The sequence below is a fragment of the Heterodontus francisci genome, chromosome 4 (genome assembly GCF_036365525.1).
Source record: "Heterodontus francisci isolate sHetFra1 chromosome 4, sHetFra1.hap1, whole genome shotgun sequence".
Lineage (NCBI taxonomy): Eukaryota > Metazoa > Chordata > Chondrichthyes > Heterodontiformes > Heterodontidae > Heterodontus > Heterodontus francisci.
In genome coordinates, this window is record NC_090374.1 from 173,405,616 (window position 1) to 173,433,557 (window position 27,942).

General features: G+C 44.2%; 1 protein-coding gene across 1 annotated transcript; it reads left to right on the plus strand.

Moving 5' to 3' along the window:
• Positions 1-9,919: 9,919 nt before the first annotated feature.
• Positions 9,920-27,614, plus strand: fxn (frataxin). Its single transcript, XM_068030559.1, has 5 exons — positions 9,920-10,147; positions 14,612-14,700; positions 22,100-22,220; positions 23,544-23,641; positions 25,766-27,614. The coding sequence occupies exons 1-5, from the start codon at positions 10,016-10,018 to the stop codon at positions 25,911-25,913; spliced, it is 588 nt and encodes a 195-aa protein (XP_067886660.1). The 5' UTR covers positions 9,920-10,015; the 3' UTR covers positions 25,914-27,614.
• The last annotated feature ends 328 nt before the right edge of the window (positions 27,615-27,942 follow it).

The window sequence follows — 27,942 nt, forward strand, 5'->3', positions numbered from 1 at the left end:
CAAGCCTTGGGGCAATCCGAGGCAGTTTGCATTTTTGAAGACTGCACTGCTTTGCACCATTGGAGCAAGCGCAGCCAGGGGGGGCAATTTGGAGGGAACCCAGTGGTGGCTGGCTATGGGTTTAAATATGGAGCCTGCAGGAGCAATCCTTTTCCACAATAAGGTAAGTTTGGCATTAAACTTACTTTGGGGTGGCAGCCTCTACCAGTCCATTGTTTGGCTTGTTTTGTGAGGTTAGAGATCCGGCATGAGGCAAAATCTTCAGTGCTTTGGGAGATGATGTGGCCATGCCACGGCTACCACTTACCCACCACCTACTGTAGCTTGGGAGCACAAGAACCATTCACTTTCATTAATATATTGCCTTACAAGTGAACTCCACAAAACAACTGATGTCCTGACACTAATTATCTCTTTGGTAGAGCTGTTGGGTACAGGAATCTTCTCTATTGATTGTTGACCTAGGATATTAGAGACAATAATCTGGGCCTAGCACGCTGTTGAGATTAAATTTCACAATGTACAAGACCACGCACCACTGCACTTTGGAGGGAATAGATAAGCTGTTGTGGAAATACTGCTGTACAGAAGTCCATCCCTTCAATTCCTCACCTTTGCAATAGGTTTATTCATTCCAAGCATAATGAGCCAGCAAGATTCCTTGTGATAACCTGGATGTTCTGTTTCGCTTGATAACCATACTGCCTTTTCACATGTTGTCAATGACACTGAAACAGCTGTAGCTCTTTGTATTTAAAATAACCCCTGAACGGATACTCTATTAAGCTGTAACTGCAACTGGGTATCTTGAGGCATACCTGAGACTTGAGTTTAAGCCAACTTCTCTGTACTGAGCCACTGCACTGAAGGCATAAGCCTCTGAAGATGGTTTGTTTTTCCCCCTAATTCTCAGGCTGTGGGTGTTGCTGGCGAGACCAAAATTTACATCATATCTACAACACCGAAACAGGCCTTTCGCCCCAATTGGTCTGTGCTGCTGTTTATACTCAACATTGAGTCTCTTCCCACCCTACTCCATCTCACCCTATCCTTCTATTTCTTTCTCCTTCATGTACTTATCTTCTCACTAAATGCATCTACGCTATTTGCCTCAACCACTCCATATGGTAGCAAGTTCCACATTCTCATCACTCTCTGGGTGAAGAAGTTTCTTCTGAATTCCTTATTAGATTTGTTAGTGACCATCTTATAATTATGGCCCCTAGTTTTGGATGCTGCACAAGTGAAAACGTTTTCTCCACATCTATCTTCTCAAACCTTTTCATTATCTTAAAGGTCTTTATTCAGTCACCTCTCCGCCTTCTCTTTTCTAAAAAGCCATATCATGTCAGTCTTTCTTGATAGGTAGTTATATCTTCAGTTCTAGTATCATCCTGGTGAATCTTTTTTTTTTACACCTTCTCTATCACCTCTATATCCTTCTTAAAGTCTGGAGACCAGATCTGTGCACAATATTCCAAGTGTGCTCTCATCAAGGTCCTGTACAAGTTTAACAAAAGTTCTGTTTTTCAATTCTATCTTATTGTTCATCCTAGTTAACCTGATAAAAACAGAATGGCTCGCTAGGCTACTTCAGAAGACAATTAAAAGTCAACCACATTTAGGCCAGAATAAGAACAGCGGGTTTCCTTCCTTAAAATGTCAGTGAACTAGTGGTTTCTTTATGACAATCTGACAGCTTCATGGTCGCTTTTACTGGTTTCCACTTATTATTTCCAAACTTCTTTTAAGCTGAGTTCATATTTTCAGACTGTGATGATGGGATTTGAACCCACGTTCTCTGGATTATGCATCCAAGCTTCTGGATTACTAGTTCAGCAATAGTTCTTAGTGCATGTGGAAATAAAATGTTGCAGAACTACTTTTGTTAAAACAAAATGTTGCACAGTATCTCAGAAATAGGAGTAACACATTTGTGCAGAATGCCTACTGCATAACCACACTTATCAGACACCCCACCTTGGTGGAGCTTAGATTTTCAAGAATTCAGGTGAAGATTTCTTATCAAACACCACCAGATGCAGGGCTACACACCCTTATGCTGGTGACAAATATTCACAAACAGGGCTCCAGACTTGAATTTGATCACTTTGTAGAACTCGTCAGCTTGTACAGAAAGCAGCCTGATGCTGTAATGGTTCCACACAAGTAATTTCAATCCCCTTCTTTAGGGAATAAGACATGCACAGCATAGTATTGTCATTTTCTACTGACTCCTCAGGCACACCTAGAGTCATTGAAAGTATGCTACTGACCCGAGGGCGACCTCTTTGTGGTTTGAATGGGAGGTATGCTAACTGCAACCCAATATCACTGAAATGTTAGGAGTGCTCTTCACAGTATTAGTAATGAACTATAAATTCAAACTTGTTTAAATATACAGAGTTCGGTTTACATTTCTGAATGCATACATCAAGGTTGGTCAAATTTTTTAAAGCAAAATGAATAAGTGTTGTCACTTCGTTATAACAGTCACATTTGTTCACTAATCTCACTTACTGAGTTGTTGTCCTTTACAACCTCCCAATTGCAATGACCAATGCTAGTACTTCTTCGGCCCCCTTATCTCGAGAGACAATGGGTAAGCGCCTAGAGGTGGTCAGTGGTTTGTGGAGCAGCGCCTGGAGTGGCTAGAAAGGCCAATTCTAGAGTGACAGTTTCTTCCACAGGCGCTGCAGATAAAATTGGTTGTCGGGGCTGTTACACAGTTGGCTCTCTCCTTGCACTTCTGTCTTTTTTCCTGCCAACTGCTAAGTCTCTTCGACTTGCCATTCTTTAGCCCCACCTTTATGGTTGTCCACCAGCTCTGGGGATCGCTGGCAACTGACTCCCATGACTTGTGATCAATGTCACATTACTTCATGTCACGTTTGCAGACATGGACGGCCTGTGGGTCTGATACCAGTGACAAGCTCGCTGTACAATGCGTCCTTGGGGATCCTGCTATCTTCCATGCAGCTCACATGGTCAAGCCATCTCAAGCGTTGCTGGTTCAGTAGGGTGTATATGATGGGGATGTTGGCCGCCTCGAGGACTTCTGCATTGGAGATAGGGTCCTGCCATCTGATGCCAAGGATTCTCCGGAGGCAGAGAAGATGGAATGAGTTGAGACGTCACTCTTGGCTGACATACGTTGTCCAGGCCTCGCTGCCATAGAGCGAGAGACTGAGGACACAGGCTTGAAACACTCTGACTTTTGTGTTCCGTGTCAGTGTGCCATTTTCCCACACCCTCTTGGCCACTCTGGACAAAGCAGCGGACGCCTTTCCCATGCGCTTGTTGATTTCGGCATCAAGAGACAGGTTACTGGTGATAGTTGAGCCTCGGTAGGTGAACTCTTGAACCACTTCCAGAGCATAGTCGCCGATATTGATAGATGGAGCATTTCTGATGTCCTGTCCCATGATGTTCGTTTTCTTGAGGCTGTTGGTGAGGCCAAATTCGTTGCAGGCAGCCGCAATCCTGTCGATGAGTCTCTACAGACACTCTTTGTTTTATTATTTAGAGATACAGCACTGAAACAGGCCCTTCGGCCCACCATGTCTGTGCCAACCAACAACCACCCATTTATACAAATCCTACATTAATCCCATATTCCCTACCACATCCCCACCATTCACCTACCACCTACCTACATTCGGGGCAATTTACAATGGCCAATTTACCTATTAACCTGCAAGTCTTTGGCTGTGGGAGTCACAGGGAGAACATGCAAACTCTGCGCAGGCAGTACCCAGAACTGAACCCAGGTCGCTGGAGCTGTGAGGCTGCGGTGCTAACCACTGCGCCACTGTGCCGCTCTTCTGTGAGAGATGTTAATGCAGCATTGTCAGAGGAGTCCCCTGATGAGGACTTTCCGTAATTTGGTCTTCGCTCTTAGGCGGGCAAGGTTGAACAACCTGCCATCTGATCTTGTGTGGAGGAAAATTACTTCTTCTGAAGACTTGAACCCATGTGAGAGCAGCAGTGAGAAGAAGATCCCAAACAGTGTAGGTGTGAGAACACAGCCCTGTTTCATGCCACTCAGGATAGGAAAGGGGTCTGACGAGGTACTGCTATGCTGAATTGTGCCTTTCATATTGTCATGGAATGAGGTGATGATACTTAATAGCTTTGGTGGAAATCTGATCTTTGCTAGTAGTCTGAAGAAACCTGGTCTGCTGACGAGGTCAAAGGCTTTGGTGAGATCTATGAAAGCAACGTAGAGGGGCATCTGTTGTTCGCAGCATTTCACCTGTAGCTGGCGAAAGGAGAACAGCATGTCAATGGTGGATCTCTCTGCTCGAAAACCACACTGTGCCTCAGGGTAGACATGCACAGCCAGCTTCTGGAGTTTGTTTAAAATGACTCGAGCGAAGACTTTCCCCACTATGCTGAGCAGGGAGATTCCACGGTGGTTGTTGCAGTCACCGCGGTCACCCTTGTTCTTATAGAGGGTGATGATATTGGCATCGCGCATGTCCTGTGGTACTGCTCCCTCTTCCCAGCACAGGCATAGCAGTTCATGGAGTGATGAGAGTATAGCAGGCTTGGCACTCTTGATTATTTCAGGGGTAATGCCATCCTTTTCAGGAGCTTTTCCACTGGCTAGAGAATCAATTAAATCACTGAGTTCCGATTTTGTTGACTGTTCGTCCAGCTCATCCATGACTGGCAGAGACTGGGCAAAATTGAGGGCAGTATCAGTGACAAAATTTTCCCTGGAGAACAGTTCTAGGTAGTGCTCCACCCAGCGGTCCATTTGCTTGCGTTGGTCAGTGATCGTTTCCCCTGATTTAGACTTGAGAGTGGGGGGGCGATCTTCTTGATGGTAGGCCCAAAAGCTCTCTTAATGCCATCATACATTCCTCTGATGTTTCCGGTGTCTGAGGCCAGCTGAATACGACTGCATAGGTGTTGCCAGTAGTCCTTTGCACAACGCCTGGCTGTTCTTTGTGCAGCGCTTCTGGCTACTTTGAGGGTCAGTACTAGCATTGGTCACTTAATTATTTACAAGAGCAAGCTCAATACAACAACACAATTTGGAAATTGGTGTCTGATGTTATAGGTCAAAGTTCAGAGGCCAAACTGGCCTGTCAAGAGGATCCAAAAACATCTGCCAAATTTCAGATTTCCAGCACCCACAGTATTTTGCTTTTACATTAGCCATTCAGAATGAGAGTCACTTATTCACTTTACACTTTTTTAAAGCAAACCCGAATTTGCATCTGTTTAGTTGGGCATGTAAGCAGGCTAATAGATTCACGTGATAGACAAGAGGATATATAATCTGTTGGAGGAATAATTATGCAAAATATACACTAAATGGAGCACTTTAAAAAAGGAAAAGCTATACAGACACAAATCATTGTTTCGGCTGCAGTTAAAAATGCTGTCCAGTTAAAAAGTTACGTTATAAGCTGTTGAGGCTAGGTCAATTGAAAATTCTTTAAAAGGCAATTGATAGATTTTTTTCTTGCACAAGCTAAGTAAGGATTTTGGAATCAAGGCAGGTAAATGGAATTGCGATATAGATCAGCAATGATTAATTGAATGGTCGACTCCTGCTCCGACATCTCCTAAGCATAAGTTTCATACACCCTAATTTAGTAAGGATGGGAAGGCCACAGAGAGGGATTAGCAGCATTAGTTCTGAGGAGGCACTGGAGAAACTGGAACACTTTATTAGAACAAAGGAAGTTAAGAGGCAAAATGCTAGAGTCTTTCAGAACTTTAGGGGTTTTGGGAGAACCTATATTTATTAGTGAATTGATGGTTTAGAAGGCATGAATTTAAGATTCCCATAAGAACAAAGGGAGAGATTCCGAGATTGTTTTTACATGGAGAATTATTAGGGTACAGAATATCCTACCTGATGGTAGCACAAATATTTTTAAAATACTTGAAAGCAAAAAAAAAAATTAAAAGGGGAATAGGACTAAATGAATCACTGATCAAGTCAGGCAGCATCTGTGGAGCGGAAAACAGAATTAACAGGTCTGTGACCTTTCATCAGAACACAGGGAGCACTACACTGTCATAGGGTCAGTAGAGGGAGCACTGCAGTGTTGGAGGGCACAGTACCAAGGGAACACTACACTCTCAGATGGTCAGCACTGAGGGAGCACTGCACTGTCAGAGGGTCAGTACTGAGGGAGCGCTGCACTGTCGGAGAGTCACTACTGAGGGAGAGCTGCACTGTCGGAGGGTCAGAACTGAGGGAGCGCTGCACTGTCGGAGGGTCAGTACTGAGGGAGCGCTGCACTGTCGGAGGGTCAGTACTGAGGGAGCGCTGCACTGCCGGAGGGTCAGTACTGAGGGAGCGCTGCACTGTCGGAGGGTCAGTACTGAGGGAGCGCTGCACTGTCGGAGGGTCAGTACTGAGGGAGCGCTGCACTGCCGGAGGGTCAGTACTGAGGGAGCGCTGCACTGTCGGAGGGTCAGTACCAAGGGAGCGCGGCACTGTCGGTCAGTACGGAGGGAGCGCTGCACTGTCGGAGGGTCAGTACCGAGGGAGTGCTGCACTGTCGGAAGTTGAGTACTGAGGGCGCACCGTACTGGCGGAGGGTCAGTACCGAGGGCGCGCTGCACTGTCAGAGGTGCTGTCTTTGAGATGAGATGTTGAACCAAGACTCCGTCTGCCCTCTCAGGTGCGATATAAAAGATCCAAATGGTACTATTCAAAGAGCAGCAGGTGAGTTCTCCCAGGGGCCCTCGGTCAATATTTATCTCTCAACCAACATCACAAAAACAGAAGATCTGGTCAGGATCATATTTGTGGGGGTCAGCTGTGCACAAATTGGCTGCCGCATTTACTACATTACAACAGTGACCACACTTCAAAAAATACTTATATAAAAGCAAAATACTGCAGTTGCTGGAAATCTGAAATAAAAAATGTGTTGGAAACACACAGCAGGCCTGGCAGTATCTGCGGAAAGAGAAACAGAGCTAACGTTTCAGGTCTGTGACCTTTCATCAGAACTGGCAAAGGTTAGAAAATAATTATGTTTTAAGCAAGTGAAGGGGAGGGGGGTGGGGGAAGAGAACAAAGGGGAAGGTGTTTGTAGGGCAGAAGCGATTAAATAACAAAGCTGTCCTGTGACAAAGGCAAAGAGTGTGTTAATGCTTGTGGTGAAAGAGCAGGCCAAAGACAGAAATGTTGGCATAAGAGCATGGGGCAGTGTTCAAATGGCAAGCAACCGGAAGCTCGGGGTCATGCTTTCGGATTGAGCGGAGGTGTTCCTCAAAGCAGTTTGAGGGCTCTCCGCTTCTTCCTTGAACAAAGGCCCAACCAGTCCCCATCCACCACTACCCTCCTCCGCCTGGCTGAACTTGTTCTCACATTGAACAACTTCTCCTTCAACTCCACTCACTTCTGTCAAGTAAAAGGTGTGCTATGGGTACCCGCATGGGTCCTAGTTATGCCTGTCTTTTTGTGGGATATGTCGAACATTCCTTGTTCCAGTGCTACTCAGGCAACCTCCCCCCACTCTTTTTCCGGTACATTGATGACTGTATCGGTGTAGTTTCCTGCCCCCACCTGGAACTGGATAACTTAATCAACTTTGCTTCCAATTTCCACCCTTCTCTCACCTTCACATGGTTCATCTCCGACACTTCCCTTCCCTTCCTCGACTTCTCTGTCTCCATTTCTGGGGATAGGCTGTCTACTAATATTCATTTTCAGCCCAACGACTCCCACGGCTACACTTCTTCACAGCCTGTCTCCTGTTAGGACTCCACTCCATTCTCCCAGTTTCTCTGTCTTCGACACATCTGCTCTGATGATGCTACCTTCCATGACGATGCTTCTGATATGTCTTCCTTTTTCCTCAACTGAAGATTCCCCCCCACTGTGATTGACAGGGCCCTCAACCGTGTTTGGCCCATTTCCCGCAACTCTACCCTCACCACTTCCCCTCCCTCCCAGAACCGTGACAGGGTTCCCCTTGTCCTCACTTTCCACCACACCAGCCTCCACATCCAAAGAATCATCCTCCGCCATTTCAGCCACATCCAGCGTGATGCCACTACCAAAGGCATCTTCCCCTCCCTTCCCGTTAGCATTCCGAAGGGATCGTTCCCTCCGCGACACCCTCGTCTACTCCTCCATTATCCCCACCATCTCATCCCCTTCCCATGGCAACTTCCCATGCAATTGCAGGAGGTGTAATACCTGTCCATTTACCTCCTCTCTCCTCACTATCCAAGGTCCCAAACACTCCTTTCAGGTGAAGCAGTGATTTACTTGTACTACTTTCAATTTATTATACTGTATTCGCTGCTCACAATGTGATCTCCTCTACATTGGGGAGACCAAATGGAGATTGGATGACCGCGTTGCGGAACACCTCCGCTCAGTCCGTAAGCATGACGCCAAGCTTCCGGTTGCTCGCCATTTCAACACTTCCCCCCTGCTCTCATCTCCGTCCTGGGATTGCTGCAGTGTTCCAGCGAACATCAATGCGAGCACGAGGAACAGCATCTCATTTACCGATTAGGCTACTACAGCCTGCCGGAGTGAACATTGAGTTCAATAATTTCAAAGGGTTACGGGCCCCCCTTTTTATTTTTAGTTATTTTTTTCCTTTTTTATTTGTTTATTTTATTTTAGTTTGTTTACTTTGTTTCTCATGTGCCCACCGTTTTTTTTAAAATGTTGTGCTTGGTGCCAGGGCTGTTCATTTTACAGTCAATTAACACCCTCTCTGTACTAACGCTTTGTCTTTCGCCACACTATTAACATATCGTTTGCCTTTGCTCCATGACCTTCTGGTCAGTTATTCTCTGTGACCTTGTCCTATCAACACTTTCTCTTTTGTCATCTCTTGCCCCACCCCCGCTTTATTTGCTTAAAACCTTTTACATTTCTAATATTTGTCAGTTCTGAAGGGTCACTGACCCGAAACGTTAACTCTGCTTCTCTCTGCACAGATGCTGCCAGACCTGCTGAGTATTTCCAGCATTTCTTGTTTTTAGTTCACCCAATCTGTGTTTGGTCTCCCCAATGTAGAGGAGACCGCATTGTGAGTGATGAATACAGTATACTAAATTGTGTGATCGCTTTGCAGAACACCTCCGCTCAGTCCAAAAGCATGACCCCGAGCTTCTGGTTGCTTGTCATTTCAACACTCCCCGCTGCTCTCATGCCAACATTTCTGTCTTTGGCCTGCTCCGGTAACACACTCTCTGGACAATGCTTTGTCTTTCACTACAAGCATTAATACTCTTTGCCTTTGTCCCAGAACAGCTTTGTTAATCTCTCTTGCCTGCTGCCATATCAAACACCTTCCTCCTTCTTCTCTTCCCCACCCCCTCTCTTTCACTTGCTCAATATTCTTTTCTAACCTTTGCCAGTTCTGATGAAGGATCACTGACCTGAAACGTTAACTCTGCTTCTCTCTCCACAGATGCTGCCAGACCTGCTGAGTATTTCCAGCACTTTCTGTTTTCATTTCAAAAAATACTGAATTGGCTGTAAATTGCTTTAGGACGTCCTGAGGTTGTGAAAGGCGCTATAGCAATGCAATTTCAGTATCTAGACCCGGATTTCTGTAATAAAAAAGTGCTTGAAATACTCCGCATCTGCGGAGAGAAAAAGAGTTAACGTTTCAGGTCTATCAGAACATGAAACATCACAGACCTGAAACGTTAACTCTGTTTCTCTCTCCACAGATGCTGCCAGACCAGCTATTTCCAACTCTTCCTGTCTTTTATTTCAGATTGCCAGCATCCGCAGTACCTTGCTTTTGTTTTACTGAGTATCAATCTGTGCACTTCATTTGCCGATTGCACTTTAAAAGGCGGCACCCGCGCTCCTGGGGGTGGAGCAACCTCTAACACAAACCCCGCCCACTATGCCGGGCATGCATTAGCCCTGCCCCCTTTCCAATGCGTGATTACGTTCTGACCCGAGTTGCGCCGCCCTTTGCTGAACTTGTATGCGCAGTCCCGCTGGACGATCACTGCTTGCCAGTCGACCCCCGATGTGATCGCTGGTCTCCCGGTGGCCATGGCGGGCTATGTGAACCGAAGCCGGCTCTGTCTTTGCCCTTTAATCCGCCCATTTACAAAGCGCCCGAGAGTAACCGCCGTCCGGGAAATCAAACAGGCATCCATTCCTTCACTCAGTACTTTAGCGACGGTGAGTATTGGCAGTGACGGTTCTGTTTGTGTTCTGGCCGTTATTCATTTAAATCCCACCCTGCGTCATATGGAGCCCCTAAATTCGCTGCGCTCAACCGAAGGCATCCTCTCTGCCCCCGATTCACCGCCCCTTTCCCCGCGTTACATTGCCATTGATCCTCCTGTTACCCGGTTGTCACGTGATCTGCTGACGGCGCCCCTCCTGAGTGGTTGGTCGGCGCATCTATTCGCGCCTCCTTTTCCCTTACCAAAGCGGATTGATTACTGAAGGGCCTGTTTCTTTCTGATTGGATGGGATGGCTGACCAATAGCGAAAGCATGGAGGCGGGACAGTAGGAGGCCAGAGGTCATGTGATGGAGCTGCCAGGAATGCAGCCAAGCAGAGTTGGAATCATAGGAAGAGGCCATTTGGCCCAATGAGTCTGTGCCAGGCTTCTGCAAAAGCAATTCTGAGTCCTGCCCCTGGCCTTTTCTCTGCAGATTTTTTCTCTTCAGGTAATTACCCATTTCTCTTTTGAAAGCCTTGACTGAATCTGCCTCGACCACACTCTCAGGCAGTGCATTCCAGTTCCTAACCACTCACATTTAAAAAATAGTTTTCCCTCGTTGCCTTTTGTTCTTTTGCCAGTCACCTTAAATCAGTGTCTTCTGGTTCTCTTTTGGTTAGCAACTTTTGCTACCTTGGGTCCATGGTGACAGACAAACTGTCCCTTGATGCAGAACTCGATACACGCATAGGGAAAGCAGTTACCACCTTTGGCCGACTTGTGAAACGCACATGACATCAAGCTGGCCCTTAGGACCAGGCTGATGGTTTATAAGGCCTGTGTTCTCAGCATCTTACTGTATGGCTGTGAAACATGGGTGACTTACAGCTTCCAGGAAAAGTAGCTCAATAATTCCCATCTTTGCTGTCTGTGGTGTATTATGGGCATATCCTAGCAGTACAAAATCACAAATGTGGCAGTCCTTTCAAAGGCAGAGCTCCCAAGAGTGTGGGCACTTACACAATAGAAGCGGCTTCAGTGGATTGGACACATCCGCAGGATGGAAGACAGTTTTTTCGGCCAGCTTGGACACGATGGGCTAAATGGCCTCCTTTTGTGCTGTCATTTTTCTGTGGTTTCTATTTAAAATTCTCATCCTTGTGTTTAAATCCCTCCTTGGCCACACCCCTTCCAATCACTGTAACCTCTTCCAGCTGTACAACCCTCCAAGACCTCTGCGTTCCTCATTTCTGGTCTTTTAAGTGTTCCCCAGCATTGAATGCTTGCCCATCTAGGTCCCACAGAATTCTCTACATAAGCTCCATCTTCTATTTTAAAGAAAGAAAGTCTTACATTTCCATAGCACCTTTCACAACCTCAAGATGTCCCAAAGCGCTTTACAGCCATTGAAGTGTAGATACTGTTGTAACGTAGGAAACACAACAGCCAATTTGCACACAGCAAGCTCCCACAAACCTGTTTGTGCTGTTGGTTGAGGGATGAATATTGGCTGGGAGAGTGGGGAGCACTCGTCTGCTCTTCTTCAAAATAGTGGCCATGGTATCTTTTGCATTCACCTGAGAGAGCAGACGGGGCCTCGGTTCAACATCTCATCTGAAAGACGACACCTCCTGACAGTGCAGCAGTCCCTCAGTATTCCACTGGGAGATTCAGTGGGGATTTTTGTGCTCAAATCTCTGGAGTGAGGCTCACACCCACAGCTTTCAGCCTCACAGATAAGAGAGTGCTACCCACTGCGCCATGCTGACTGCACAGTTTTAAGACCCTTCTTAAAAGCTATCTCTTTGAGCACTATGTTGGTCCCTCTTCTGATATCTCCTGCTTTGCCTCAACATCCATTTTTGCCTGTTTATGCCTCTGTGAAGCACCTAAACAGGTTTTTACTCTGTGTTAAAGGGGCTGTATAAACACGAGTTACTATTTAGCTTAACTGCTTCATTAATCTTTTGTGTCCCTAGCGATGCTCAAAATAAGAACTGATTCCGTACCGATTTTTAAAAAAAATTTACCCTGGTTCTTTATCCTCTGATTTCTGCCCTGATTCTGATATAAATATAAAAAAAAAACAAAAATCTCCTGTTTTTAAATTGGCAGTAAAAATCTAACTTTAAAAGTCTTCCTCTTGGGAAAAATGTGATATTCCACCAGGGGGAGCCATGCAAACCAAACCCTTCAAGTTTTTATCCAATTCCCTTTTGAAAGTTATTATTGAATCTGCTCCCACTGCCCTTTCAGGCATTCCAGATTGTCACAACTCACTGTTTTTACTCGTGTCGTCATTGGTTCTTTTGCCAATTACCTTTAATCTGTGTCCTCTGGTTACCGACCCTTCTGCCAATGGAAACAGTTTCTCCTTATTTACTCGATATTCCACCAGATGGAGCTTCACACATACCAGGTTACTACATTCTGCCAGAGGCAGTTGCATAGCAGCCACACACTGTATCTCTCCTTTCAGTGTTTCTTTCTTATATATAGAACTTCTGCAATCAAAATAAGTGCAGCACAATATAAAGCTACTCCCATCGCATAACAATAGCATATCCCAAAAGATACTTTTAGCTGTCAAGTGCTGGGCTTGCACAAGACTGAGCATGACACACCTTGCCCCATGTTGCATCTGTACTTCATGGGTATTTTTTACCTGTAGAGAGATGTGAACACATCAAGGAAAGTATGAAGGATTGAAATGTTTCATATTGTTTTTGGATTGCTCTCACTTTTGTGCATAGAATCAAGAAATTTGACCTGTTGCAATATTTATAACTTCAGTACAATCGGACCTACTTAGGTAAAGCTGCCTGGATCCTTTCAACAGACTAGAAATTTGATAGCACTACAGTCCTACAATTAATTCCTCATTCCCAACTCAATTGCACACCTAAGCTGCTACCCAGCAACAGTAGTGGATACCCACCATACCCTAAATGTTCTACCCCAAATATCCACCATACAGGGCTGTGACACCTATCCAGGCAGCACAGCTTTGCACATTTACCCTGCAAAAGCAAAATATTGTGGATGCTGGAAATCTAAACTATAAACAGAAAATGTTGGAAATATTCAGCAGGTCAGGAGACAGAAGATGTTTCTTCAAAGGAGGAGAAACCATTGCAGGGAACACTTATGATGGGACAGGTAGGAAGGGGTGCCAAGGAGCAGAGGCAGGGGAGTAAGGTAGACTGGCTGACCTTACCTAAGGCAGTGGAAAGGTCAAGGAAGGGTAAAATATTTGAAATCACAAAGGAAGTCCCTGGTGTCTTTGATCAGGGCACTCGCGGTTTGTGGATAGGATAGAAAGCAGATTGAATGAACTTGATCAGAGGGGTGGAAGAGATGAGAGCATAGATGGGTCATAATGTTGCATTCAAAGACCTTGTAGCAAAAAGGGAAGTTGAAGCGCAGCAGTCATTAAGCAGGAAGCAGGGTGAATGTGGGTATTTTAAGGAAAAGTAAATGCAGCAATTTTGTGGGGTTGGTCATTGCCTGTGAAAGAAGAGCTACTTAAATGTCAGACCACATTTAGTTGAAGAGCGATAGTTAAGTGGACCACTCCTATGTAACTAACTAAAGAAAGATGACATGGTATTTGATAACATTTGTGATTAGTGAGTAAAGCAGTTTTTTTTAGCATCTTCATGTTGCAGTGTTTAACACACAATCTAGTCATTTGTTTACTAACTTTTCTGTGCTTACGTTCCCACACATAACCTAAGCCTTTGACTTCTTTCTTCACTTTCTGTGAAGGTGCTGCATGCTGTAGTAGTCCTTTAGGTAATGCAAGCTCTCCTATCATTTCACCATAATGGCCATTCTCAAGAGGCCTAAATCATGAGTGTTAGCAGACTATTTGGTCAAGAGGGTATCACAGCTACCTGACATCAGCACTTTCCAATGCGAGTCCATGAACAGCAATTAAGAACAGGAATCTCAATCAGTTTTGTTTAATTTTTCTCCTCCTGCATAGCCTTGTGACACTGAGCTCTCTGCTACTGTCCCAACTGAGGGTTGTTCACTCAGTTTTCATTACTGCTGCAACTGGGACCAGCTAATACATCACTGACCAGATATCAAGCCTGAGAAATGCCTGCCCTGTGGTTTGGTAACACATTGGGGCAGTACATTTACTCATTGATCAATGAAGGCTTATTTTAAGTTCTTTTTGACCTGTAATAATCTAGATAGCTTTACAAAGTATATTGTAATTTACAGAGGTTGGAGGATTTAACATGAACCTTCGTTATGTTGAATGTTAAAAAGGCAAGTTAGTACTGAAGGGAAGGAATTCCTTTTCTATGTTCTTGTGCTGGTTACTTTAGCAAAGCATCAGGAGGAAATCTCATTTTATACTTGTACAGACTTTTTTGCTAAAATTATCGATTGAAGAATTTTGCTTCAAGCATGTTGAATGATCTTTTTTTATCCCATTCACATTATGTTTTTATCTTTTGTAGAATTTTCAGCATTTACATTCAGGAAGATGCTTGAAGTTCCAAAGAAAGGAAATCCATTCCTCAACTTTGAGAAGAATGGAAAATGCAAGGTATTTTGAAGTGACAAAAGGCTGTATGTGTGCGAGTGAGTGTCTGCTTGCAATTGTGTGCAGTGCATAACTGACCTGGCTCTGTGTTTCATGTTCACTGATAAAAGCTAAATGTGTTGATGTTTACTTAAATAAAAGCAAAATACTGCAGATGCTGGAAATCAGAAATAAAAACAAGAAGTGCTGGAAATACTCAGCAGGTCTGGCAGCATCTGTGGAGAGGGAAGCAGAGTTAACGTTTCAGGTCAGTGACCTTTCATCAGAACTGGCAAAGGTTAGAAATGTAGAATCATAAAGTCATAGAGTTATACAACACAGAAACAGGCCCTTCAGCCCATCGAGTTCATGCTGGCCATCAAGCACCTGTCTATTCTAATCATATTTTCCAGCACTTGGCCCATAGCCTTGTATGCTATAGTGTTTCGAGTGCTCATCTAAATACTTCTTAAACGTTGTGAGGGTTCCTGCCTCTGCCACCTCTTCAGGCAGTGCGTTCCAGATTCCAAACACCCTCTAGGTGAACATTTTTTTCCTCAAATCACATCTAAACCTCCTGCCCCTTACCTTAAATCTATGCCCCCTGGTTATTGACATCTCTGCTAAGGGAAAAAAGTTTCTTCCCATCTACCCTATCTATGCCCCTCATAATTATGCATATACCTCAATCAGGTCTTCCCTCAGCCTTCTCTGCTCTAAAGAAAACAACCCTAGCCTATCCAGTCTCTCTTCATAGCTGAAATGCTCCAGCCCAGGCAACATGCTGGTGAATCTCCTCTGCACCCTTTCCAGTGCAATCACATCTTTCCTATAGTGTGGCAACCAGAACTCTACACAGTACTCCAGCTGTGGCTTAACTAGCATTTTATACAGCTCCATCATAACCTCCCTGCTCTTATATTCTATGCCTCAGCTAATAAAGGCAAGTATCCCATATGCTTTCCTAACCACCTTATAGAAACATAGAAAATAGGAGCAGGAGTAGGCCATTCGGCCCTTCGAGCCTGCTCCGCCATTCATTCCAATCATTCAACTCAGTAACCTGTTCCCACTTTCTCCCCATACCCTTTGATCCCTTTAGACCCAAGAGCTATATCTAACTCCTTCTTGAAAACATACAATGTTTTGGCCTCAACTGCTTTCTGTGGTAGCGAATTCCACAGGCTCACCGATCGCTGGGTGAAGAAATTTCTCCTCATCTCAGTCCTGAAAGGTGTACCCCGTATCCTTAGACTATGACCCCTGGTTCTGGACTCCCCTACCATCGGGATCATCCTTCCTGCATCTACCCTGTCAAGTCCTGTTAGAATTTTACAGGTTTCTATGAGATCCCCCCTGAGCTCTAGCGAGTATAATCCTAACCGACTCGATGTCTCCTCATACATTAGTCCCACCATCCCAGGAATCAGTCTGGTAAACCTTCGCTGCACTCCCTCTATAGGAAGAACATAGATAAGGAGATAAGGAGACCAAAACTGCACACAATATTCCAGGTGTGGCCTCACCAAAACCCTGTATAATTGCAGCAAGACATCCCTGCTCCTGTACTCGAATCCTCTTGCTATGAAGGCCAACATACCATTTGCCTTTTTTACAGTCTGTTGCACCTGCATGCTTACCTTCAGCAACTGGTGTATGAGGACACCCAGGTCTCGCTGCATATTCCCCTCTCTCAGTTTATAGCAGTTCAGATAATCTGCCTTTCTGTTTTTGCTACCAAAGTGGATAACCTCACATTATACTGCGTCTGCCATGCATTAGACCACTCACTCAACTTGTCCAAATCACCCTGAAGCCTCTCTGCATCCTCCTCACGACTTGCCCTCCCACCCAGTTTTGTGTCATCTGCAAATTTGGAGGTGTTATGTTTAGTTCCCTCATCTAAATCATTAATGTACATTGTGAATAGCTGGGGTCCTAGCACCGACCTTTGCGGTACCCCACTAGTCACTGCCTGCCATTCGGAAAAAGACCCATTTATCCCTAATCTTTGTTTCCTGTCCGCCAACTAATTTTCTATCCATCACAATACACTACCCCCAATCCCATGCACTTTAATTTTACATGCCAATCTCTTATGTACCTGTGTTGCTGCCTTCAGTGATCTGTGGACAAGTACACCAAGGTCCCTTTGACCCTCTGTACTTCCTAGGGTCCTACCATCCATTGTATATTCCCTTGCCTTGTTAGTCCTCCCAAAATGTATCACCTCACACTTCTCAGGATTAAATTCCATTTGCCACTGCACTGCCTATCTTACCAGCCCATCTATATGGTCCTGTAATCTAAGGCTTTCCTCCTCACTATTTATGACACCACCAGTTTTCCTGTCATCTGTGAACTTACTGATCATACCTCCGATATTCATGTCTAAATCATTAATGTACACTACAAGCAGCAAGGGTCTCAGCACCGATCCCTGCGGTACACCACTGGTCACAGGCTTCCAATTGCAAGAACAAAAAAAATCAAATAAAGCAGGGGTGGGGGATAAGAGAACAAAAGGGAAGATTTTGATACGACAGAGGGTCAGAGAGATTAACTGACAAGGAGGTTATGGGGCAAAGGCAAAGAGTGTGCCAAAAGACAAAGCATTAGTGAAGAGAGGGTGTTAAATGACAGAATTATAAACAGCCCTAGCCATAAGCACAGTGGACAGGCACTTGGTAAAAAAAAAATGATGAAACAAACTAAAATAAAAATAAAAAAGGGCCCGTCATGCTTTGAAATTATTGAACTCAATGTTCAGTCCAGTAGGCTTTAGTGTGCTAATTGTAAAATGAGGTGCTGTTCCTCAAGCTTGTGTTGATGTTCACTGGAACACTGCAGCAAGCCCAGGGGAGAGATGTGGGCATGAGAGCAGGGGTGTGTGTTGAAATGGCAAGTGACAGGACGCTTGGGGTCATGTTTTCGGACTGAGCGGAGCTGTTCCGCAAAGCGATCGCCCAATCTGCGTTTGGTCTCCCGAATGTAGAAGTGACTGCATTGTGAGCAGCGAATACAGTACACTAAATTGAAAGAAGTACAAGTAAATCGCTGCTTCACCTGAAAGGAGTGTTTGGGGCCTTGGATAATGAGGAGAGAGGCAGTAAAAGGGAAGGTATTACACCTCCTGCGATTGCATGGGAAGGTGCCGTGGGAAGGGGACGCGGTGTTAGGGATAATGGAGGAGTGGACCAGGGTGTCACGGAGGGAATGATCCCTTCGGAATGCTAACGGGAGGGGAAGATGCATTTGGTAGTGGCATCACGCTGGAGGTGGCGGAAATGGCGTAGGATGATCCTTTGGATGTGGAGGCTGGTGGGGTTGAAAGTGAGGACAAGGGGAACCCTGTCATGTTTCTGGGAGGGAGAAGAAGGGGTGAGGGCAGAAATGCGGGAAATGGGCTTGACGTGGTTGAGGGCCCTGTCAACCACAGTGGGGGAGAATCCTTGGCTGAGGAAAAAGGAAGACATATCAGAAGCGCTGTTGTGGAAGGTTGCATCATCAGAGCAGATGCGTCAGAGGTGGAGAAATTGGAAGAATGGAATGGAATCCTTACAGGAGGCAGAGTGTGAAGGAGTGTAGTCGAGGTAGCTGTGGGAGTCGTTGGGCTTATAATGAAAATTAGTAGACAGCCTATCCCCAGAGATGGAGACAGAGAAGTCGGGGAAGGGAAGTGTCGGATATGGACAATGTGAAGGTGAGCGAAGGGTGGAAATTGGAAGCAAAGTTGATTAAGTTATCCAGTTCCGGGCAGGAGCAGGAAATGGCACTGACACAGTCATCAATATACCAGAAAAAGAGTTGGGGGAGGGGGCCTGAGCTGGACTGAAACAAAGAATGTTCGACAGATCCCACAAAAAGACGAGCATAACTAGGACCCATGCGAGTACCCATGGCAACACCTTTTATTTGATGGAAGCGAGAGAAGTTGAAGGAGAACTTGTTCAATGTGAGAACAAGTTCAGCCAGGCAGAGGAGGGTGGTGGTGGACAGGGACTGGTTGGACCTCTGTTCAAGGAAGAAGTGGAGAGCCCTCAAACAGTCCTGGTGGGGTTGGAGGTGTAGAGAGATTGGATGTCCATAGTGAAGAGGAGGCGGTTCACGGCAGGAAACTGGAAATTGTCCAAATGACGTAGAGCGTCAGAAAAGTCACGTATGTAGGTGGGAAGAGACTGGACCAGGGAAGAAATAACTTCAGTGGGGCAGGAACAGGCTGAAACGATGGGTCTGCCAGGACAGTCCTGTTTGTAGATTTTAGGAAGGAGGTAGAATCAGGCTGTCTGGGGTTGCGGGACTGAGGTTGGAGGTCAGTGACAGTCCTGTAGACAGTAGCTTGATGTTCGGTGGTGGGGTCATGGTCCAGGAGGAAGTAGGAAGAAGTGTCTGAGAGTTGGCGCTCAGCCTCTGCAAGGTAGATGTCAGTACAACAGACAACAATAGCACCGCTCTTGTCAGCAGGTTTGATCACAATGTCGGGGTTGATGTTTACTTATCCTGTTTGCAACACAACCCAAACATTTCTTTTGTGTCTAAATAATGAAACCTAGACATTTGATAAAATGAGAGTAACAGCACAGCCTCAATAAATTTAGTGATCTGCATTCCATTGACATATTTCTGATGTATCTATCAATGTCAAGCAGAGAGGGTTTGATTGACTCGAGACAGTGATATGTTATCACGGTTAATGTGTACGTCAAAGAAGTTAATAATTCTATTCACTCTCCCTCGTCCATGAGACTCACTTCCTGCCCCTTTGACCCTATTTCTAGTTAATTGCTTGATCCACTGACGTCTCTTCCCAGCCCCTATGCAAGATGACATTATAAATGGTTTCCTCTGCTCAAGTATGTCTACCTCCCAATCAAAAGCGCTGTCATCAACTGCTCCTCAAAAAATCCATCCTTGATCCCCTCTCCTTGCAAACTACCACCCCATTTTCTATCTCCCATTCCTCTTCAAAGTCCTTGAACGTATCACCTCGCAAATCCATGCTCATCTTTCCCAAAACTCCTTGTTTAAATCTCTCCAATCAGGTTTCCACCTCTACCAAGCACGAAAATGGCCCAAATCAAAGACACATCACAGTGCATTATCCTTTCTCCACCCCCTTAGCATCTCTACAGCCTTTGACCTGGTCAACTAGACCATCCTCCAACAACACCTCTCCTTTGTTGTCCAGTTGAGTGGGACTACTGTTGCTTCAGATATCTTGATAGTGCTTTATAGCCATTGAAATATTTTTGGAATGTAGTTGCAGATGCAATGTAAGAAATGCAGCGCCAGTTAGCATACAGCAATGTGACAATGACCAGATGATCTGTCTTTTTTTGGTGATGTTGGTTGAGGGATAAATATTGGCCAGGCCACTATCATGTATAAGGATGTCTTACTGCAGTTATACAGGGCATTGGTGAGACCACATCTGGAGTATTGTGTGCAGTTTTGGTCTCCTTATCTGAGGAAGGATGCTCTTTCCATGGAGGGAGTGCAAAAAAGATTTACTAGGCTGATTCCTGAAATAGCAGATTGACGTATGAGGAGAAATTGGGTGGACTAGGCCTATATTCACTAGAGTTTAGAAGAATGAGAGGGGATCTCATAGAAACCTATAAAATTCTAACACAACTAGACAGGCTAGATGCAGGGAGGAGGTTCCCGATGGCTGGGAAGTCCAGAACCAGGGGTCACAGTCTCAGGATACGGGGTATGCCATTTAGAACCGAGATGAGAAATTTCTTCACTCAGAGGATGGTGAACCTGTGGAATTCTCTACCATAGAAGGCAGTAGAGGCCAAGTCATTAAATATATTCAAGTAGGAGATAGATATATTTCTTACTGCCAAGGGGATCAAGGGATATGGGGAGAAAGTGGGAACAGGGTACTGAATTAGCCATGATCTTTTTTGAATGGCAGAGCTGGCCCGAAGGGCCTCCTGCTCCTATTTTCTATGTTTCTATGAAATATTGGCCAGGACACTGAGGGAAATTCCCCACCCCCTTCAAAATAGTGCCATGGGATCTTTTTATGTCCACCTGAGAGGACAGACGGGGAACCTTGCTTTAACATCTCCTCTAAAGGATGGCATCTCCAACAGTGTACCACTCTCTCACTGCTGCACTGGGAGTGTCAGTCCAGATTTTGCACTCAAGTTTCTAGAACGAGACTTGAACTCACAACCTTCTGACTCAGAGGCAAGAGTATTACCTACTGAGCTACGGCTGACACCTCTACAGTTGAAGAAAGCGAGCGGTGGACAGTCTTCATGATGTCCCAGAGGAGAAATTCATGGTATCAAACAAAGGGAAGTTTCCACAAGAAAAAGTTCCTGTTTCCAGTCTACCCAACAGTTCTAAAGCAAAAAAATAAGTAACCAGCAGAGATGTGAGATACACTTCTAAGTTATCTTCCTCTATAATATTTGGAATCTTTAAAGGAAGTGGATGATACAAAATGAAGATGTGTAAGACCATATGGACTCTGGGTGTGAGTCACTTACAACAACAACTTTCATTTATATAGCACCTTTAATGTAGTAAAGTGACCCAAGACACTTCACACAAGCATTACCAAACAAGATTTGACACCAAGCCACATAAGGAGATATTATGTCAGGTGACAAAAAGCTTGGTTGAAGAGATGGGTTGTTTAAGGAGCATCTTAAAGGAGGAGAGAGAGACAGAGAGGTTTAGGGAGGGAATTCCAGAGCTTAGAGCCTAGGAAACTGAAGGCACAGCCACCAATGGTGTAGCAGTGAAAATCGAGGATGCACAAGAGCCCAGAATTGGAGGAGTGCAGAAACTTCGGAGGGTTGGGGGGTCAAAGTACGTTACAGTAAAGGGAGGGTGAGCCATGCAGCAATTTGAAAACAGGAATGAGAATTTTAAAACTGATGCGTTGCTGGACTGGGAGCCATGGTAGGTCAGCAAGCACAGGGGTGATGAGAGCTCGCTCTCAGCAGCTAAACATTTAGAAAGTGTAGAAAGCAGGGAGAGGAGAGTCCCCATTCTTTTAAACACTTAAATTGAGGTTAGATGGGTTTAGAAAGGGCTAATCGTTCTGAGTCATCTCCTGGAGTTGCTGATCTGAGTTCTGCATGTTCCTCCTAACCTGTTTGCGTATCGTTAGTGTGTTTCATTGGTTTGCTGAACGTGATCTCAACAACTTGAAACTGACCTCATACACTCAGTTGACTAACGGCATTGATGGCAGACTGTGATAGCGATCTGTTTATTCCCTTGGGTGAGATGGTGGTAATAAGAAGCCTGCAGAAGAGAAAGGAGAGGGAAATCTTCATTTTTGGTACACCTTAACACATTCCCTTTACAAGAAAGAAAGTTTATTTAGGTGTTCGGAAATGACAGAAAACATTGCCACAGGCTGATGAGCTTAAATCATTCTTCTTCTTCTTTGCAGTTCACTGGATGAGGCCACATATGAAAAACTTGCAGAGGAAACACTGGATCTTTTATCTGACTTCTTTGAAGATCTTGCAGATCAACCTTTTGTTCCAAAAGACTATGACGTAACATTTGCGGTAAAACTTAAGTGTCTGCATTTCCTCGTCTCTTTTCACTCCCCGTTTGAGGCGCATGAAATCTTTCTATTTCCATTCTCTTTGATAGCCATGTAAATGGGGCAGGCTGTCAATTTTCTATTAATACAACCAGATGCAAGGAAGCATGTAACAGTAGCTTGTAGGAAGGTGTCAAGTGGAGGCCAAGTGCTTGCTCATCACACCCGATCATCATCGTATCCAATTAATACATTACTTAATACATTGACTACTCAACACTTGTAATCATACTTCTTCACAGACAGAGGAACAGTGTCACTAATTAACACAATATACCTTATTACTAAATATAGCTACAGCAACAACTTGGATTTATATAGCACCATTAACATAGAACATCCCAAAGCGATTCACAGGAGTAATTATCAAACAAAATATGACACTGAGCCACATGAGGCAATATTAGGACATTTGATCAAATGCTTGGTCAAGGAGGTAAGTTTTAAAGGAAGAGAAGCAGAGAGGCTTAGGGAAGGACTTCCAGAGTTTAAGGCATAGGCAGCTGAAGTCACAGCTACCAATGGAGCGATTAAAATTGGAGATGCTCAAGAAACCAGAATCTTAGTTTGTGAAATCAGGTGCAACACTTTATTGTGCACAATTTAGAGTCATAGAGTTATACAGCACAGAAACAGGCCCTTTGGCCCATCGTGTCTGTGCCGGCCGTCAAGCACCTATCTATTCTAATCCCATTTTCTAGCACTTGGCCTGTAGCCTTGTATGCTATGGCGTTTGAAAAGGCTGCCCTGGCTGTATTGCAAATCTTTGCCCATAACTGATGGAAGCTAAGGTTTTTGCACCAGCCAGCTCACCTGTCTGAAATTCTTGTTTATCTTGTACTCTGATTATGTTACAGTCCTGTCTTTAAGACGTCATTGCAATACCAAGTGTATGATGGGCTCCAGAGACACTGATATCTGTCTCACAAAGTGGGTTTCTACAGCCTTCTAACTGTAGGCCAACATGGCCATTATCAAAACTGGGCACAATTTCTGAAGTTTAGTCAAAATTATTTAAATTGCAGATCTGGGAATGCTGTCTGATTTTGCTATTCAACTATAAATGATAAATCAAAGTATATAAATAAAAATGAGAAAAGAATGTTTAACTTTAAAATTGTGGCTGAATTAAGTCTGCAAGTTCTGTTGTAATTATTCCCTGTCCTCAAATCCCACTTCACCTGAAGCCTACACTTGAGTCTTGACTCCCTGCAAAGCCACAGGAAATCGACTAGTATTTGTAAAATATTCTTCTGATAAACTATATTTTTACTTTTTTTCCCAGAGCGGTGTGTTGACAATAAAGATGGGAGAAAGCATGGGGACATATGTTATTAATAAACAGACTCCAAACCGACAAATCTGGTTATCGTCTCCCATCAGGTATACAGTGAATGTAGAACAAAGCTTCTTATTGAACTTGTGCTTTGGTGATTTGCACTTTAAAAATTATATGGTGCATATGGTACATTTTGTTCCCTTTTGCTACACTCCATATGACAGCCTCTCCTTTCACAGCCAACTTCTTTCACTCTGTCTCTCTAAAGTAGCAATAAGCACTTGAATGTAATTTTCCTATTTAAACTGGGCACAGTTCGAGGTTGCAAGGTTCATGGTTTATGTTGTTCTGGAAGTCATTTGGAAAAAATTAATTCGTAATTACTTGTCCAACCTGACTATCTCCACCGCGCACATGCTCAGATTGCTGGAAATTTTGGGGGGAAAAACTGCAGTTTAATTAATGTTGGTACTTTTGCCTGGTTCCACTAGCTATCCAACCCCGAACACCACCCATCAGCTATGACTGGTGAGCAAAGGCAGCTCGTCAGGTGTGGCACTGTCTCACCAAGAAGATGATGTGTCTGCATGCAAGTCCAGTAGTCACTATCTGCTGGAGCCTCGGAGTCAGCAGGGAAGAGCTGTGTGCTGGGGCTGGTGGGATTCCACAAGAAGGGCTGCTCAGTGAGAAGCAGGCGGGGGCAGGGGATGGGAAAGAGAGATCTGAGTAGTGAGACGAGAGGGTGTGATGGAGATTTACAGCTTGCATATCAGAGTAAATGAGTTGAAGGTAAAAACACTGGCTTTGCCAGAGTGATTGTCACTGTCCTCTCCTTCCATCTGTTTACTTGCTTATCCCTCTTGCTCTTTTCTTTGACCTGGCTGTCGTCTTACAATGATAGCTGTTGCGCACAGTGCGTTTTACTTTTTTTGCTCATGTGATGGGCCCTTTACTGTAGTTACACATTGGCTTGATTGACCACCTACAAGCTGTGCCTCACCTGTCCAAAAGGACACCAGGTGAGTTATGTGGGCCTGAGCCTGTCTCCTGGTTTTGACTTGTTGCTCTTTCACTTTGAACCAATCAGCAAAGTGTGACAAAGGAAGCGTGACTCCTGTATCAACAGCAAGTGCACCCATTATATAGCACAGATAGTTTATTATTGTAGATGGATCATTGTAAGTAAGTGTATCTTTTAAAATCTGTTTTTACATTATTTTTCTTTAAATCTGCCTTTCATTTTGCATTACCAGTATGCAAGTATGAGAAAGAAGCAGGTAATTTGGTTTTTAATGTTGGGAATTCAAGCAGGCTCAGGTATTGCTGAGCAATTTGGTTAATTTTTTTGTTTAGTTTATTCTTAATATTCTCATCACTTGAGTTGTAGTTCGTCAGAAGCAATGGGCAGTGTAAAAACCTGGTAGTAAAAATGCAGTACCAACACAAAAGGAAAGTGAATCACGTTTCTGCTTGTCAGGGTCTTAGAGCTTTTGCATCCCTGTGGTCCTGATACAGCAGCAGTTGGCAGCCATTCTTAAGCCAGATCCAGTAGAAAACTTTACTTCTTTCTCCATACTAATAATGGCCTGAATTTTAACCGCCCCCCCTCCCCGCCCCCAACAACCACCACTCACCCAGCGAGAATGTTGAGCAGAGGGGTTAAAATTAGAAAATTCAATCTCCTAGCTGCAACCCAACATATTCCCAGAGTCGTCAGTTTTTTTGATGCCGACTTGTGTCATTGATGAGCCAGGCATTGTCCCATTTAACGTTCAAAAGTTGCGTATTGATGACATCATCAGCATCACGATGTGATCATGGCTTCATACCAGCGGGAGTCCTGCACAGCCTGCAGCTTGGCAGCAGAAGCACAGCGGGAGAGCCCACCAGCCAGAAGAGGCCACGGTAGGTTTGAGAAGTTTGCCTCTGTTTAAACTCCTTGTGGGCCAGGAGCAGCTGAAGTTTTGTCCCCTCACAAGGAGTTTTGGGCCCCCCAAACCCCCCACCCACGATCCAGACTGGCGAGATCCCAGCTGTGGCCTCCTACTGCCAAAATTCCACTCCTACTGCTGTATCTCTAAACTAAACTAAACTAAATCTGTCTGGGTGTCAGGTGAGAGCCCTGAAACTTTCATTTAATTGAGGACCTGCCATTAAGATGTAATGTTGTAAGGATTAAAAATGTGCCTGTGTTCTCATTTGATCATTTTCTGTACATTTTTCCTCAGTGGGCCAAAGCGATATGATTGGATTGGGAAGAAATGGGTCTACTCTCATGATGGAGTTTGTTTACATGAACTGCTCACAAAAGAGTTCTCGACAACATTCAAGACCAAAGTAGATGTACTTTCAGTAGCAGATGTCAGTGATGTGTGACCCGGCAGGAAATTTAAGACTTGTTTCGAAAGAGATGTTTTATAGAAGATAAACCCTGTTGTAATTATTATGTATGAATCCCTCATTTTGTGACAGGTTCGGGCCTGCCGTAAAAATGGCAATCAATCTGTATTATTCTGAAGTAAATTGCCCTGTTGCAGCTCTCCTTTTCAGTGGAGTCTTGCTTTTCACCAAAGGGCTTGAAATTCTTTGATACAGTTAATGTGTGAAAAGATGTATTTTGTTTTTGCACATTGGGGTTAAAAAGGGTTTTTTTGTGCCTCAATTAATTGTGAATAGTATTAAGTGCCTACTGATGTACACTTTCCAAGATAATTTTTAGATTTTTTTCTAAATTTAAAATAACCATAAATCTATAATCCATTAAGCAATAATGCTGGGTATTTGGCTGACTGGCTTCCTGTCAACTTTGACAGTTTCCTAACATTTTGTAGTGTTACAGGCATAGAATTCAAATTTCAATTCCATTCAGTAATTAACCTGGAAAATCAGTTTTTATAATCAGGATTTGATTATATTTTATGATTTATAGAGAAAGGACCAAACAGGTAAATTCCCCACTCCCAAGTTCCCAATGAGGAGTCATATGCAAAGGGAGAGCAGGAAGGAGAATTGACACCACAGCATTATAGCCCTATCTCCAGCTCCCTGCTGTAAGCACACGATCAATTTACCCAAGCATCAAAACCGCATACACTCCACGCGAACAGCTGTAACTTTGTCTTTTATTTTCTTGTATTTGTTGTTCACAATTATTAGTTAAGTCAAATTTCCATACTGCACACTGGGATTTAGCAGGAAAGAGTGCTAAACTTGTTTCCACAACAGCTGGAATTACCCTCTTTGTCTTAGATGATGGGATATTTACTCCTTGAATCACTGCTGGAAAATGTTTTCAAAGTTAACTTTTCATTCACCAAAAACGATTTCTTCAGCCGTAAGCAAAGGGCATTTGTCCTGTCTATCAGCAACAAGATACAATTTTAATGCAGGATCTGGTTGGATATCACACCTGCATTAAACTAAAATGATTAGAGGTGAGACGGAAGGAATAAACCTGGTAGTGTTGCTTGCAGGTTTTGTGGGTGGGGTTGGATATTTAGCCTGCCAAAACTAAAATCAAACCATAGTTTGGTGTGTGAAATTTTCAAGCCCTTTCCCCGCCCTCTCCACGATTTGCCATGTGATTGGCTTCTATTGAAATGAGTTCACAGGTAGGCAAGTCTAATAGCTTTGTTTGTCACCCCCCTTGAGTTGGATTGGACTGTCAACTAAAACAAAGCACTCCCCATCCTTACCGAGAACTGATGAAACTCAACATTTGTGGGTGAATTTGATAATAGTTAACTTTAAACTGCAAACCTCCCCCCACCCACCCACCAGGGGGGCTAGCTGAGAATCAGGTATTTCTCCCACCCACAGCCATTTTGAATAATAACACATTGACAAGCCACAGGTTTGCTGGATTTTAGAATCTAGCTGCGAGGAGATGTATCACCTTATTAGGGAAACTCATGGTGATGACACTGCCCAGTGTAAATTTAGAACAGTAATTATGTAAGTTTCAGGAAATAATTTGCAGTAAAGTGGGAGATGGGCCAAGGCAAGGCCCCAGCAAGAAAAAGTCTTATTTATTCATGAGAATCTGGTTTACAATAAAAACCTGGAATTGTATATCGACATTGGAAAATCACGAATCGTTTAATGATATTAGAAACATAAGTCATTTTTAAAACGTGTGTGTAAGTAATAACTTGGACTTGCTTACTTTTAATGTACCACAACAACTGCAAAGCTGAATTGGGTCATCAGGTGGTGTGGAGGATGAAGATACCCTCAAGGTTAGTATAAAAATGTCCTCCAGTGCTCCTCCAGTTCCCACAAGGAAAGTCGCAGCAATTAGATAAATGATAAGATACTGTTTTTTGATCTTGATTGAGGGGTAAACACTGACCAGGACACAAGGGAGAACTACGCTGCTCTTCTTTGAGTACTACAATGGGATCTG